Here is a 16,545-nt window from a genome sequence, read left to right as displayed (position 1 = left end):
TATCTTTACTTCGCATATAGGCCTACATATAATTTATTGTTGTGAAATAATCGCAATCAATTTAAGTACATGTTGAGCACAATGATGCCTGAATATATCATAACTAAGGGTTCAGTAACCTGTAATTCTAAAATCGCTTCCTCCCCAGTTTGATTTCATGGCATTTTCTCAAAATATTTTTATGGTGTTCCAAAGTTTCCGGTCATTCACGTCATGAGCAGCAATCGGCTGTGTTCTTTCTGATCCAAGGCAGATAATAATGCACATCAGTGTACAAAGCTGGTTGCCTGTCAAATTGACGAGTGTTGCAGCTCGGGGAGCCGATGCTCGTGAGACCGTAGAAGTAGTAAATCGGTTTTCCTTTGAACGACATTTGTCCGACCGGTGCTAACTTGGATCCAACGAGTGGGCCACCTGAATCTCCCTGTGAATTGATGGTCAGAGGCAGTCAGCATCGTAATCGATAACTAGAGAAGCAAGGGTTGCTGCAAGATTCTAACCAAGTAGCCTATACTCTACATGTAGGACTGTAGGTGTAGGTATAGGTATAGTGCTTGTAGTAAATTCCAAAGGAATACCAAAAACGACATAAGTATAGGAAAAATCGAAAAATTGGAAAGTAAGGAATGCGTATAGATCTGACTCAGCAACAAATACCGTGAAACTATATCACGCTTATCGAGAGACGTAATACATTTAAATGTTTTAATCCATTAGTGAATATACTTTTGCTGTATTCGTAATTGTAATCCATCTACAGTCTAGCGTTGGGATCCCGGGAAATCCCGTTCCCGGGATCCCGGGATTTGGAGCAATCCCGATCCCGGGATTAATCCCAATGAAATCCCGGGATATGAAAACAGCATCTACCAATGCTTATGTAGCGCCATATCTCTTATTTTGGTAATAAAGCAGTGTCACAAACTCGGCTGATTGTCTTAAACAGTGGCTTCAAACACGCGGCCCGCGTTGACATTTTGAATTTTCAAGTATTCGACAATATTTAAATGGTAAATATCTTATTTCGGATTTGATAACTTAAATTTCATTCTAAAACCACTCCAAAACTTGAATCGCTATCACATGTCAAATGTCCACTAGCTGCGAAATTATAACGCTACAGCATTCACGATGACATGATGCATTTGTCGTCTAGCATGCTGGGTAATTGTCTATAACTAATTATTTCCCCAAATTGTGCCAAGCACAGCAATATTTTTAATAAAATATTTAAAAATATGACTTTTTCGTGGCAAACGTGAATATTACTATGGGGAATCACATTTTCACAATGTGTATGGAATGCCAGTCTGCAAGGTCCGTCAAATAAGGCCAACTTGGAAATAGATATTGTAGGCTACCTCTATTTGATGCTGCGGCCCGCCGCGTCATCAGAAACTACGAAATTGTCCCGCGAGCAAATTTGAGTTTGAGACTCCTGGTCTAAACGATGATACTCGTGATGCTTCCATGTTAATGCGTCAATATTACAAGGAATAATTGTTGTTTGTGTATAGCTTGTATGTGTATTTTATTACTTTTCTAATCCCGGGATCGAGGAGCGAAAATCCCTATCCCGGGATTTCAAATTTAATCCCGAAGTCCCAACCCTACTACAGTCCAGAAAAATTAAGGGAAAAAGCAGCAAGTTAGTGTTTGGGCTTCAAATTTGCTCTAATTAAACCTTAACGACACCCCCTGAGCAAAAAGGCTATAATGCAGGCGTGGATAGGTTTGCATTTAAAACAAAAATCGTTATAAAACAAACGTGTTCAAGACAAGGTCCTTATTTAAAGCATGTTTTTATTGTTGCTATTTTTATCCATTACGCCACGAATCTTTAATTGTGACAATACAGTGGATTTGTATTGACAATTGAAAATATAGGGTAAATAGGGATCCTTCGACGAAAAAGGGCTTCCGACCACTGTCATAGACAGACCAAAATATATTTAACGAGGACTATACATCGTTATGCACTTATGCAGCATTTTACGTTCGGCGGTCATCATCATCAGAACACTAATTCCGTGTCAATGATCTATATCTAGTCATCTACGCGCTATAGCTTATGAACCGACGACAATTTCGAGGGTTCTAGCCACTTCAAATCGTATACGCCGACTACATTGGGTGTAAATCGTCGGTAGGCTCATATAACCTGTTTTTTAGGTATCTAAACAATTATGTCATAATTATACAATGTCTAAAAGAAAACAATTTTTTGGAAGGCATTTGTTTAAAACACTGTTTAAAACACCCTAGTTGTAGATAACTTGTCGGTGTAGTTAAAACAGTACTAGACGTGGATTAGATATCATTCACGAATAAAAAAGTAGGCGCAACAGTGACAGTGTGAGAGGAACAGCAGGACTGTTTACCGTGCACGTATCCTGATTCGGTTCCCCTCCAGCGCATAACACCCCGACGGGATCTCGAAAGCCGGGAACTCGATTTCTGCAGTTGATTCGCGATTTGATTTCCACGCCGAGTTGTTTCAACGTGGTCGGATCTGGACCTATGTCTTGAAAAGTGACAGCAGAATTAGTTTTACGCCATGATACGGTCACTAAACTATGCAGATATATATATAATTAGCATAATTTACTAAGGCACACTCATGCGGAAGCCATTAGAGATAATAAGTGTGAGGGACGGGGTCGAAAAAACTTTTCAACAATCAAATGACGTCATGTTTCTGTTACCTTATATACAAACAATCATTTTTGAAAATTTAAAATTTAAAATTGAATACGAATTTCATATTATACTTTTTCGAGAAAACTTTCCGAGTATATATAGTTACAAATCAAATGTGTAAGGCATACTTCTGCTGATGCCCCAACCAGTTGCAAACATGATTTCTCCTGGTTTCGCCTGTTCACGGGGCAGACAAATCGGATGCACGTATCGGTTGAATATAACCGGCCGCTTGAGTTTTATCAACGCTATGTCGTGGGTAATAACCCCGCGATGCTTGCCGGGAATGAAGTTTTCGTGCTGGACCAGCGCTTCAATATCTAAAAAAATAATGACATACAAAACACCATTGCACACATCAATTTGTACAACGTTAGAAATCATTACAAAATGAGAACGGGCGAGTAGGTGTGAGAGATTTGATAAGTAATAGATCCCGCGGTCTCAAAGAATGGTTTGAGACGAGACGTTCGATAATAATTTATCCAGTCCACGATACGAAATATGCACTGAGCAATTTTAAGGTATATATTGGGTTGATGAAAAGTGCTATATATCTTCATGGTTATGATTCATATATGCAGAGGTTGCCAAAGTAGTTACTACACAAATGTAAGTTATGCCTTGAATTTCTTCTCAATCACAAGTAGCAGACATTATAACAACTCCAAGTAGAAGTAGAAAACGTAGATATGAAAAGTACTCAAGTTTCAAGTATGTAGTTTCAAAAATAGATTGAGTCGAGTGTTCGCGTACCTTTAGAACAGGGGCGGGCAACATACGGCCCGCGGACAGATTTCCGTCTTACATGATAATGTGGCCCGCGGCCCCAGTCTGTCGGGATTCCGCACTACTTGCTTACTACGTCAAATTTTAGTGACTGTATGTTATTATATACGCGTATGCGCAGCGTTTCGAGAGTGGAGCTTACGCGTAACTTCGTCAAAGCGAGAAGACTTGCATTATCGGCATTTACGATGCACTCAACCCCAATGTCGTCTGTGGTGTGGTAATCATGATTTTTGTCGACTACACTGGTAATTTACACCAGGCTGATATTTCTTATTTTTGATTCCGTAACCGCGGACTTGTAGCATGGCACACTTCCAGGCTTTTGTAAGGCTCCGCTTATGCCAGGGGTCGCCAACTCAACACGGGTCGCAGGCCACTTTTCAAATTTCGTAGAGGACGCGAGCCGAGTGAATTCAATATCGAGATTAATTAGGCCATACAGTTGAACAACGACGCTATCTCGTCACCTACTCAACCCTAATGAATTGATATCTTGGTAAATTAGGGTTACCGGGCTTATCGAACGCCTTGAAATCTTAATTAAGGATTGCACCATGTGTTGATTGATCAGAGAGAAGCAGACATGGTGGCGCCTGTATGACAATGTTATTGTCAAATGCACATTGTCTTCGCCATTATCGGCGAGAAATGGTTTTGAAGTGACATTGCTGTCGTTACAATATATTCACAAATACGATTTATTCCTTGTATATGTGGATAAATGAGCGAATAATGTATCGATTCAGCAATCCGGCCCGCCAAGTACTTAATTTTCCTAAATCCGGCCCGCCGACTGGAGAAGTTGCCCGCCCCTGCTTTAGAAGTTCAGCGGAGGTGGTCAGTATAAACATTGCGTCTTTGTGACGAACGCAAAATGACTAGGAGAAGTTGGGACACAATGGATACAGTGGCACGATGGTACATCGTGAATATTTTAAAAACCCGAAAGGAAGAATTATACATCGCTTCGGCGAGTTAGTTGTGTCACATCAGACGTAATCCTGACGGGGTTGATTCCGCCAGGGTCGCAGCCTTTGTGAGAAAATGACGAGTTTCTTATATTGATAACCTATGTAAAATTACATCGTGTTTCGATCTTGTTTTTGCTGGGTCTATCTCGTTTGCTGTGCTTGAAATTAGTACACAACTTATTCAGAGCAGTTACTAGTCGTACTGTATGCTATTTTATGTGCAGGATTGCGATTTTAGAGTTTTTGTTTTTTGTTTGTTCTGAAGAAGTGAGTGGGGTACACTGGGACAATTTGAAAGGCGCACAAAGGTCCGACGACATCCAAAGGCAGATTTTACATAAATATAAAAAATCAACATAAGAGTGCGCAGAAGCAAGATCGTCACCAACACTCCATGTACTGTACAATCATCCCTAGTATCGCGCAAGATCAACCCCTTTCTTCAACAGTTCTCAGTTTCTTGCAACTGATGCGGTGTTAATTCTTTTTTAATACTGTCTCATTTTCCTCAGTCCCATTGTGTCCTGCCTAGCGGACGCAATGGGACGAAAAGGGTACGTTTTTCGATCGGCTGTGCTTTCGTTATTTCTTCGTATTTTCAAATCATGTGGTTCTTATCCCCAAATTCCTTTCTACTTTTCAAAGTAAAAATTGTAAAAGTAGATTGTCTAAAAATTATTCGAACAGAAGTAGAAGCGATCTAAAAACATAATCACTCGGGTGAATTATGCAAGTAAGCAAACCTACTTGAGTAGTGCGAAAAAGTAGATGTACTTCGTTACTGACGAGCTACGCATGCAATTTAAAGCAATGCCGTCACAGCCCCAAATTTCGTTTCAAATTTAAATTGAGCTTACAGAAACTAAAAGAATTCAATCAATTGTCGGATTAGGTTCGGACAAGTGTGGGTGAAAATGGCAGTCATAGCGGCTAAATACATTAAAATTCACCAAACTATAGTCGAATCGTCCCTTCCCACTACTCACGGACAGTAGCGATGCGTTCGCAACAAAAATAGCAAAAGTTTGTTGAAATATAACGTAAGAAGAAGAAACTCACCTCTAGTCCCTTTGAACACTTGAACTTGATATCCATAAAAGGACCGTATACCATTGTATCTTCCAAAATATAGCTTGTACTTTTCCGGGCTGAGACTGTCAAACACAGATGGATCTAATGAAACTTCTCAAGAAGTTATATATTGACCGGCGCCGTTGAGTAATCCCGCAGTTACAAACATAGGTAGAATCTATAGACCTCTGGATTAAGTACCAAGTTCAAGTTTATTCATAAAACTTCGGCACTTCAAAACATCACAAGACTGCAATATACAATGAATGATAGGAAGATGCCGAAACGACTAGAAGTATAGTCTTAAGATCAGACACCCACCTGGGCCTAGGCGTTGTAAAGAGGAGGCACAATGTTAATGCACACTGAATGAAGGTAAACGAAGATAATATAAAGTGGCAAGTGACGGAAGGCGAGATCGATATGTCAGGTCGAGCGGTCCATAAATCCATGTATTCTACCAAAGTGAGCGAAGTTATGGGACACGCCGATGAAGATTTCCTTCTGATGGTCTTCTTGGCATTTATAATAATCAAACAGACCTCTAATGCGCTAGACATCGGAAATAATCCCAGACAGATTGCACTTAAAATAAATAGATAAAGAGCACTAAAATTTAGCATCATATTTCGTTTGAAGAATGCGGTCGAAGCTTAATTATAAGTATAGTTTTGCGTTAACCACTATACGAAACCCTGTGGCTTGACTGTGGCTAACAGGAAATCTGATATTTCCCCGCAGATCGACGGACGGTATGGTAAGCTCGTTATTTGACCAATAAATCAACATCCGATACTACAACAACCGGAGTTATGATTCATACGAATCAGCACAGGTAAACTGAATAAGGCAGATTGGTACGGATGGGGATATTAGCGCCACATTGATACGATAGCTCCCGAATCTCAGCCTCAGGCAAGACCAGTTTCTCATTACGGCTTTACGGTCGCTTTGATCCCACAACGTCACGGGTAAAACCGAGCACTGTTACATCATAAACATGCGTCGCTAGCCTTTGGGGTCATTAATATAAATCTTAATTTCCTACTCGGGTTCGTTCGTGCTATCTCCTTGCTTGTCAAGGCAATGGGCGGCTGTCACGACCCACTGCGCGCATATGATCGTACCGCCGCAAACATAGGTTTTGTTTCCCTCCACTTTTTGTATCATAACCGTCCATGGATGACTGAATTCAAAAGCCCTGTGGAATGAGAATACAAATATGAAATTGAATTTTGTTTCCACCAATTGTAAATCGACTGATATCGACATATACCTATATAATATGCAGAGTTAATTTACCTGGATCCTCCCACTATTTTCCTCGGGTCGTAATTGTTTCGAACCGTCGTGGGATTGTGCGGTGGGTCCCCGCATGTTCTGGGCAAGCATGACTTTACCACGTATCTGCCTGAGAAAATCAACGCTATGTTCACCAACACTGATTCGGCGACAAATAAGTGAATAATATTGAATATTCGCGCCTAACGTTCGTCAGGGGTAATCGTCAGCAACTAGTAGAGTATTATCAGAATTGACAAATATGTCTTACGACGGTCAGATTAGAGTGCGTTACTTGTCTGGAATACAACAATACATTCGATTCAGTTTCTTATCATTGGAGCTGTCGAGCTGATATTACTTTTTGCTGGTATAGATGTGCTGCAGAGATACGGTCATACGGAAGCTAGAGTCAGTAGCTTGAAAGTCATTTTTTCACTCGCTTCATTTTGTGACTTCGGGAACGAACTGCGATAGTATTATTATACTATTAGTACTATCGTTGCGTAAGTCGAAATTTGGGATGCATACTATCGGAGATGATTCTACAAATGTACTTACATGGTCCAGTCCCGTCACATCGCCATTCGTATTGCGTTTGGGGCTGCCATCTTTGTACCCCTGCCGCTGTTTTGGGGGGCGTTGTTGTTGTGGCTTGTGTCGTAACAGCGGGTCTGAGAAGAGACCGAGGGTGTCATGTTGAACTGAAGGACATTGATCATAATTCGTATATGGCGAAATCTTTTCGAACGTACCACGCAATGCATTACATTTGGGCTGACCTAGCACATTGTCCATTGTGTTGTAGCAGGGTGGCATAAAATAAAGAATGTATATTTACGTGTCCAATGCATTACGTTTTCAGCATGTCGCATCGTATATTCATGGCGTCACGTTATTAATAAAGTTCCAAGACCAAAACCCCTCAACAACAAACATATTTTTTCACGGCTACGCCTATGAATTTATGGTATAAGCAAATAGCACTAATCTCGTATAGGAGATCACTGCTTCATTCTAGAAGCACAGGGTGAACTGTATCCTCATTAATGCCATCCATATCCCGATTTCTTTTAGTAAGGAAATTTCATAGTTCCATATTATTATTCTTTTGCGGAAATGAACATGGAAACACGGTTAAATCAACCGTTCAATTTAAACTCATATACGCAAGTCGAATATACGATACAGAGGGCTTGATCAAACTTCGAACGAAGATGTCCTTAGCGCGGTTATCGGTCTGGTCCGGTGCGTCAGGCCCCGGGTGGAGCTCAGCAATTCTACAGATTTCTCACCTGCGTAATGCGTGTTAGTAATCTATAGCCATAGTGTCCTATATGGTGTCGACACAGGCAAATCTCACGCCTCAGTCAAATTGTATCACGTCACAATTTCCATTTGGCTACAGGCAATTTGACGGTCATTTTTGACCGGCTTGCCGAGCATTGAATTTGGTAAAACGGGTATCAATCGAAAGCAGATTCTGCACTGATTACGAAAATATAAATTTTATTCCTCTCGTGGCCCCGGAACTCCCACAATCAGTCTCGAATTTTTCATTGTTACGGAAATTGGCATTGGGACACAACAATGCTGTCTAGCTCTTTTTCTCTAGAGCTACTCTCACGTTTCGCCAGACAGCATTGTTGCGTCTCAATGCCAATCTCCATAACACTGAAAAATTCGAGGCTGATTGTGGGAGTTCCAGGGCCACGAGAGGAATAAAATTTATATTTTCGTAATCGGTGCAGAATAAGCTTTCGATTGATTCCCGTTTTACAAAATTTAATGCTCGGCAAGCCGGTCAAAAATGACCGTCAAATTGCATGTAGTCAAATGGAAATTGTGACGTGATACAATTTCATTGATGCGTGAGATTTGCCTGTGTCGACACCATATCGGACACTATGCTGTAGCAATTCGCAACGCAGCAGACGACATTGTTACGTCATGCGACACATCTGTCTCCGAGTCATATTACTGATCGACATTTCGAAATCCCCAGTAAGAAGTACGCAATGCTACAGCAGTGGTTCTCGGGCTTTTTGTCTTCGCGGACCCCTTTCGGACCGTCACCGACTCCCGCGGACCCCACAAAGTTTTAGTTCGAATTTAGCTCAATTATCGTGCAATCGTCATCTGTCTTGTGCAAATAAAAACTTTAGCCTTTTATAGTGTCAACACAATGACTTTTCTTGAAAATAAGATCATACTATTCATGTAGAAATTGTTATGTTATAATGTTAAGTTATAATGAAAAAAATGGTTATGTATCATAGGAGAAAAAGGATTTTTGTAAACATTTCGAAGTCACCGTGATTGACCCTACCCATCCAACTTTTCTTTCCCACAATCCCCAACAAAAAAACTCCAAATAGCAAAATGTTTGTATTATTGGGCAATTTAGCAATTTAAACGAATCTGCACATTAGGATATTTCATCTCAAACGGCCATTCTGTTGATGTGAGCTCTAGAGTTTTACTAGTAATGAAGCGAAACTGCCTCGCTATTTTGCGCATTAAAAAAATACAAACTAGGTCATCAAATATTTTTAGGCTTCGCGGACCCCCTGAAAATGTTTCGCGGACCCCCGGTTGAGAACCGCTGTGCTACAGTATGATAGAAATATCGCAATACTTGGCGAAAAATATCTTACTGCGATTTCGTACCGTACTTTTCGCAGAAATCAAATCGTCACGTGCCGAATACCTAGCAGTACCCTACCAATTCTTTGCATGCATTACGTTCTTTAAAAAAGCAGAATGATATATTTACTTCGTTACAGCTGGCTTATCAGTTGTTGGTAGGAGTGTTGGTAGCAAACCAGCTTCAAGTAGTGACTGAATTTCTTTCAATTGGTCCAGAGTATCGGTCGTGCCGGACCCTGGCGGTCTGGTCGGAGGCAATGGTGTCGTTGCAGCAGTTGGTGCTGGGTTCACCGGCGGTCTGTGATATATATCTTCCATATATTCAAATATGTAAAACTTATATCCCTTATAGACTCTATTATTTCAAGGTCACTCATGATTGACAATAATACATTACATTGATGTCATGATATTATTACGAACGACAGTTCGGGCAACTTTCCAAAACACAGCATGGAGATCTGCTGCCGGATCGGTACGGCTCATCCTAGTGTTTTTACAATCGGTCCATATTAATAAACTGATACTGCGACCCACTGTTGGGAGGACTCGATTCATATTTTTTAAATGAACTGACTCGACTCGAGTCACTGATCTAAAATGACTCGACTTGACTCGACTTGACTCGGACTCGACGTATATGGCAAATATCGAATACAAATTTTCGAGTCATTTTCAAGTCATCGAATATTCTATTTCACAAAAACCCTTGAACAATACCAATCCTATATTCATTGGATTTCGTCTCCGTTTGTTTTTTAGATATCGTTATTGTGCCATCACCAGCGATATCAAAGATAAAATAGCTTCGACATGCCTTTGACTGCCATCATAATTGCCTTGTTTGTTACTATAACATCATTACAATTAACAAACGTACGTAAAAATGTATATTCATTATTCAGTTAGGTGTTTAGGTGTCAGAACAAACGTTGGTTGTTTCTTGGGGATTTTCACTAAATCGGGTAACAATTTCTCCCTAATACTCTACTGCGATCTACGGCTACCGGTAGAAATTCACTTACGGCACTGAAGCATTAGGCAACAAATTTGGAGGTAGCAGTGATGACAACTGTCCTGTCTCGAACAGGTTTTGCAGTTCTGCCAACTGTGCGGCAAAATCCAGTGTTGTGGTCGCTGGTGCTGGTGGCGCCGTCGTCGACGGAGTTTCCTGTCTACCAACCGCTGAAAATTGGAGCGCATCGTCAAAACGTTCGCCCTGGGTCTAAATCTGAATCAAAAATGATGTACAGTATACCTAACTGCCTATAGCATGTCGGCACGCCGGATATGTTATTATGACAGCATCCAATCGCTTCGCACATACGTTTCGGGTAATTTCCGTTGCCGCAAACGGGCACTGGACTCAACGTAACTTGGCATTCGTCAGATTTCGGGCAGTCATCTTTTATCCCTTGTATAGCAAAAAAAGTGAATATAGAATAAACACAGTATGATACAAACTCGAAAAGTCAGAACCGGCTCGACTTACAGTTGGAGTGGAAGCAGTGATTTGTCTTTTCGTCATAACAGCAGCCTATATTAGTGCACACGTCTTTCGCGACGTTGAACAGGCAAGTTCGTCGCTTTTCCGTCGGTAGCGAAGTGCAATGAAGCAAACACCCGTTGTAACCTATATAATAATTGCACAGCATATCAACTAGACAACTACGGTAGAATAAGATTGGAAATTGCCACGGCCTTGTCACCAGACTTGGACAACTAGAAAATTTTCAGCTTTTCTGAATTAGATTAGAATTAGAATTAAAGCTCCACAGTTTTTTTCAAACTAGATTAGAATTAGAATTAGAGCTGCGCAGTTTTTCCAAATTAGATTAGAATTAGAATTAGAGCTCCACAGCTTTTTTCAAATGAGATTAGAATTAGAATTAGAGCTACTAAGCCTTTTCCAGATTAGATTAGAATTAGAATTAGAATTATAGCTACTAAGCCTTTTCCAGATTAGATTAGAATTAGAATTAGAGCTATACTTAGTTCGCAAAAACTTGGAAATGGAATGAAATTGTATATGGGAAATGAATAGGCTACAGCAAAATGCAGTTCACATCAAATCACTGTGCGTGGTGCAAAACGCCGTGAGGCGATAGGCGCCACATATTTTTGTTTAATAAACAACACAATAGTGCATTCCCATTAACATGAGAATGGTTAACTTCTGTACACCACGCTTGGCTCGATTTTTACTATACTTTAATAAAATATTACTTCTTTTATGGTATCCATTGGCATCGCCCATGTTAGTCAGAATGGCAATGTACTAACGTAAAGTTTTAGAAACTAGAATGCTGTTCGCAGACTACAAGCTACTCTAGCAGGCTATATTCGTCATAATATCTATACTATGACTGCACGGTGTAAGTAATGCGATGGCGGCTTGGCACTGGATTTCCCTGCGCAAGCGGGCTATTCTTTTTAGCTCACTGCAATAGTGCAATATGCCTCGGACAAAGAGGCATTTTCAGGAAAACAATAATTAGATTAGAACTAGAATTAGAGAATACGGACATTTCACAAATTAGATTAGAATTAGAATTAGAGCATACGAACATTTCACAAATTAGATTAGAATTAGAATTAGAGCATGGAAGCATTTCACAAATTAGATTAAAATTAGATTACTGACATTTCGCTCTAATTTAGTGAAATTAGACAACTAGAATTATCTAGTTGTCCAAGTCTGCTTGTCACGTGCAATGAAGTAGTTATGGCCGAAACAATACCAAATAATCATAAATGTGATGAAGAACTCGCGTTATATTCTTTGTGGTCACTGCTCACTGGTCGCATAAAACTAGGGTTACCATACGCCCTCCTTTAGGATGATCTGTCCTCCTTTTTGAGAAAATTGAAAACCTAAATGCCCTCCTTTTTGGCAATTCGTCCTACTTTACAGCTTTTACAGCTTAGATAATGGGTAGAGTGGACTGAAAATCTGCATAAATGACGTGAAGTAGGTAATACGGACGTACGTTCGATTGGGTCATTCGGGAGTCGAATGAAAGTGATGTGATGACCTTTTTTGTAGTCAACTGAACAAAATTCCAGTAAATACTGTAAAACCGGCTGTTTTCAGTTTCGATCAACCAACTTATGTTTTGGTAAAAGCAACCTTACATAAAACCTACTGTATTCGAACTTTCCACATTATTCGTACCGCTGTGACGTTATAATGCATGATACTTGAATAAATGAATATCTGCAGGCAGAGCTAAGGCGAGTATCGAAGAAAGTATCCACAATAGACAATAGCATAACTGGTAAGAGAATTGTTAGAGAAAAGAGTTTCTGACGCAACTGCTACGTTACGAGGTCTCTGATGCGCTATACTCACTAACGTCCGACGAAACGGTGGACAACCTCACTTCTCGATTCGTATGTAGCTGCGAAAGATCCACAACAGGTCTCGAGACAGGGATTTGCGGTGCTGTAAAACATCAATACGTTGGTGAAACAGCCATCGGTCGTTGACCGAAGAATATTCCGAACCCTGATTGACTGCTCCACGTTGCTGCGCCGAAGTGACGTTCGTCGGTCTTGGGGCTACGTAACGGGCACCCGGTGGCAGGATTGTACCAATGTAGCGGAAGCACGGGGTGTTCATGCGCAATCTGTTCCAGCAACATCCTATACAGTCCGTGCAAAAACGTACGATTGCAGGGTTGAAATTTATATCTTGTGACCATAAATACATTTGAATTTAAACAAATCCCGTTTTTAACACGCCTGTTTATAATGTTTTAAACCAGTGGATCTCAACCTTTTCACCTCGCAGGCCGGTAAAATTTCAAAAAATATTTGGCGGACCGGTGAAACATCAAAAATTGAAATCGACCCAAAATGTCAAGTTAAAACCGTTTTTCCACGTTATGGTACTAGAGAGTGACGTTTTGAGAGTTTTGTTCGTAATTAAATATGTTCACGATCGTATTCATGTTATTTTACGGCAGTTAGTCAGCTGAGTCGAGGTAAAATTATTTTGCCCAGATAAACGTGCTATAGGGCCGAGAGTCGATTACAGTCTTTCGCGCCGCAGGCCATGGGTTACCCGACTGCGGCACTACGCCAACTCGAATAATTTTCTTCTTTTGCACGATATCTACAGAAGAAGCGTTAGGAGTCGGACCAAGCACCTTGTCGTGCTACCTCGCTTTTTCCCCACAGCTATGAATGCAATACGCTGTACGAAAACTCCCGACAACAGCGATGCGGGGTCATCCACAAAATGAATGAATCGAATACGAATGAACATGCAAACTGCGTGGTTTAGCGAGTCAGCTCGTAGTAGTCGCTCGCATGTCGTCACCGGAGACAGCTTGAACTTTAGGTTGATCAGGGGTGGGCAATTATTTTCTAGGCGTGCGAAATGAGCAGCAAATATAGGTTTGCGGGCCGGACCAAAAGTTCAAACTACATTCCGTGGCGTATTTTATTTCTAAATAAAAAACAGTGAATTGCATTGATAACACAAGCTGCTAGCTAAGTTGATGTGTTAAATTTAGGCTATAAGAAAGTGAGGGTTAATTTACAAAAAATTGTATTGATTCATTCAATGACAATATTCAAAACAAGGCTAAACACGAGACATTCACTTAGATCACATTTCCGCATTCCCTTTTTTCTATGGAGACGTCAAAATGTATTTAGGATATTACAATGCTGGTCTCGGTCACGAGCTGTGTGTAGCGTGGCATTTAGCTTCGTTATTTTAAGAGTTTCGCTGGCAAATGCCCTGAAATCTCGAAACACCGCCTTCTGCTCACCACAATGAAAGTGACGGGTTTCCCTCTCACTCAAGTCAACAAATATTTAGTGCTTCAAATCTTCTTTAAATGCCTGCCTTCAGCCTTCACCTCTATTTTGGACCATGTCTGTTCAGTGTTCATGGTTTTGGGTGACCGCTGCTCACGTGCACTGATTGACTTGTTTACGAATTATGGCTTGGAAACGCATGACAATGACAGTTTAAATCACAGACCAGGCAATTCGTTATGTAACAATGGTAACAAAAAAGTTTTGAACTATCTGAAAACCGTTTGACTTCAATTGTTACGATATACTTTGTTATATTTGCAGTATATTTTGAATCCAGATTATACGACCTAGACGTAAGCTGCGTAATCGCTGTACAACAGTGTACACATATGAACAAGCAGGCTTAAACGTAAACGCATTTCTGGTTCAGTTTATGCAGCCGTTGGTTTTAGTTCACACATTATTATTTAAAACTAGGTTTTATGTTCAAAATTCCAGGCTAATTTTCGTGGTCCAGTCAGATTCGCGTCGCGGGCCGCACTTTTCCCAGGTCAGAGTTAAATCGAACATGCTTCCAGGCCTAATATTACCTCACAAATTTCGGAATATGCCTAAATATGATGTTTTCTTTATTTATTCAGTCGACAAGCCTTCAACATTTTACATCTTGAAATTAAAGTATAAAATTTTAAAATACCGGCAGAAAAGTCGTCGCGTCGCGGACCGGCGGTTGAGAACCACTGTTTTAAACAATTTGTTAAACAAAGGTCTTTTATAAAACACTTAATGTTTTTAGAAACCAGTATAATTATATGTCAATGGAATAACAATTTTCGAAAGATCACCGTAAGATCTATTTGCACTAAAATAGTGCTATAGCGATATGACACCCTGATGCATACTGCATATCAGCAGGTCCATCGAGCAGATTGTATCAGTAAATCAACAAGCACTGCGTAAAATATTTTTCAACAATGACGTGACGACATTAATGTGTTTTGAGTTGACGTAGAGAATACAAAACTACAAACCGAGTTCGTCATTAGATGCGTCTCTAATCACATCCGTCAATTTAGCTCGTTTTAAACCTAGGCGGTGTTTTAAACATATGTTCTGAATGTATTTTCATTTTAAATATAACCCTAAGTACCGTTATACGATTGTGTGAATTAGCGCTAGCAAATTATGTGACCTTAACTTTTGCCTGATAGAATGCCTTCGGGCAATACACCATTCCAGTTCAGATAATAATAACTCAACTTAGCGTTCTGATTGATAAGTCATAAATTAATGGTAATTTAGATTAATACCGGGGCCGCGTATGGTCCAAAGCTTACTTGATTTGTAAATCTAATTAGCTAACACACCTGGATAAGTGGATAGTGGATATAGAATTTCAGATCTGATAGCCTACCGGAATCACGATCAGCCACGTTTAAATAAATTGCGGAATACCAAATCAGTATTGAACGTACACTCCGCCCACAGTGATACCTATTCTTGTGCATTCCTGACTCCCTATATCCGTCCATCCACAGACCACCGTTCGCTGATTTCGCGGGTTGCATTTGTCATTAGTTGAATGGATGGGGCTGATTGTTTGCCTCACGGGGAATACTTCCCCTTCACCAAGCGTACACATCCCTGAAAACAACCCAAATAGCAATCGATATATTGGTAATTTCCCCTATCTTTTTACGAACCTCTGCTGATTGCGGTAACAATTACTAACACGCGTAGAATCCCCATCATGTACCACCGAAGATGCAACTACTCCGCTGTGACCACTGTAAAGGCTACGAAGACGGCGCGAGATAACTGAATCTGGCGTGGAAAAATTACAAAAGAATGCGTGAGAGACCTACGGCGCTATATTGCTCTTTATCGTGTACAACTAGTAAATTCAGCTGCCAGCCACGTTCAACCTGTGCCATCCTCTTACGGCGACTAATAACTACACCATTATAGTATTCATATTCAAATTATCACTACTTACACGACACGCGAGCTGTCTCCCCTCTCCCTCACAGCTATAAACACACAAACGACCATTTAGTTTTCCGCGAAACTGCTAACGTTTCCATTTTTTCATTCATCATCCCCGTAGGGGAGTAAGGTTGAAGGTAATAGGCTAAATTCTATAAGTTCTAGAATAATTCTATAAGTTGAAGAATAAATGGCACAACGTTTGAGTGCCGTGAGCATTAAGCATATTGCGAATGGGCGTCATAAACTTCGCCACATTCCTGGGCAATTCTTGGATTTTCAGTCAAAATGTTGACCTCATTGTGATTTCCTTGAGAATTTA

General features: G+C 40.4%; 1 protein-coding gene across 1 annotated transcript; it reads right to left on the bottom strand.

The window, feature by feature from the left end:
- On the bottom strand, positions 1-16,234 carry LOC145449772 (uncharacterized). Its single transcript, XM_080328195.1, has 15 exons — positions 15,941-16,234; positions 15,732-15,881; positions 12,972-13,109; positions 12,817-12,909; positions 10,957-11,097; positions 10,723-10,878; positions 10,490-10,649; positions 9,592-9,762; positions 7,377-7,489; positions 6,837-6,945; positions 6,583-6,735; positions 5,523-5,617; positions 2,829-3,020; positions 2,382-2,524; positions 1-424 (listed from the first exon to the last, which is right to left on the bottom strand). Exons 1-15 carry the CDS (start codon positions 15,987-15,989, stop codon positions 212-214), a joined length of 2,076 nt encoding a protein of 691 aa, XP_080184321.1. The 5' UTR covers positions 15,990-16,234; the 3' UTR covers positions 1-211.
- Between the last annotated feature and the right edge of the window lie 311 nt (positions 16,235-16,545).

The sequence above is a fragment of the Botryllus schlosseri genome, chromosome 11 (assembly GCF_051294905.1).
Source record: "Botryllus schlosseri isolate E-star chromosome 11, Bs_hap1, whole genome shotgun sequence".
NCBI lineage: Eukaryota > Metazoa > Chordata > Ascidiacea > Stolidobranchia > Styelidae > Botryllus > Botryllus schlosseri.
Note: the sequence above shows the minus strand (reverse complement) of the source record. Positions and strands in the feature narration are given on the sequence as shown.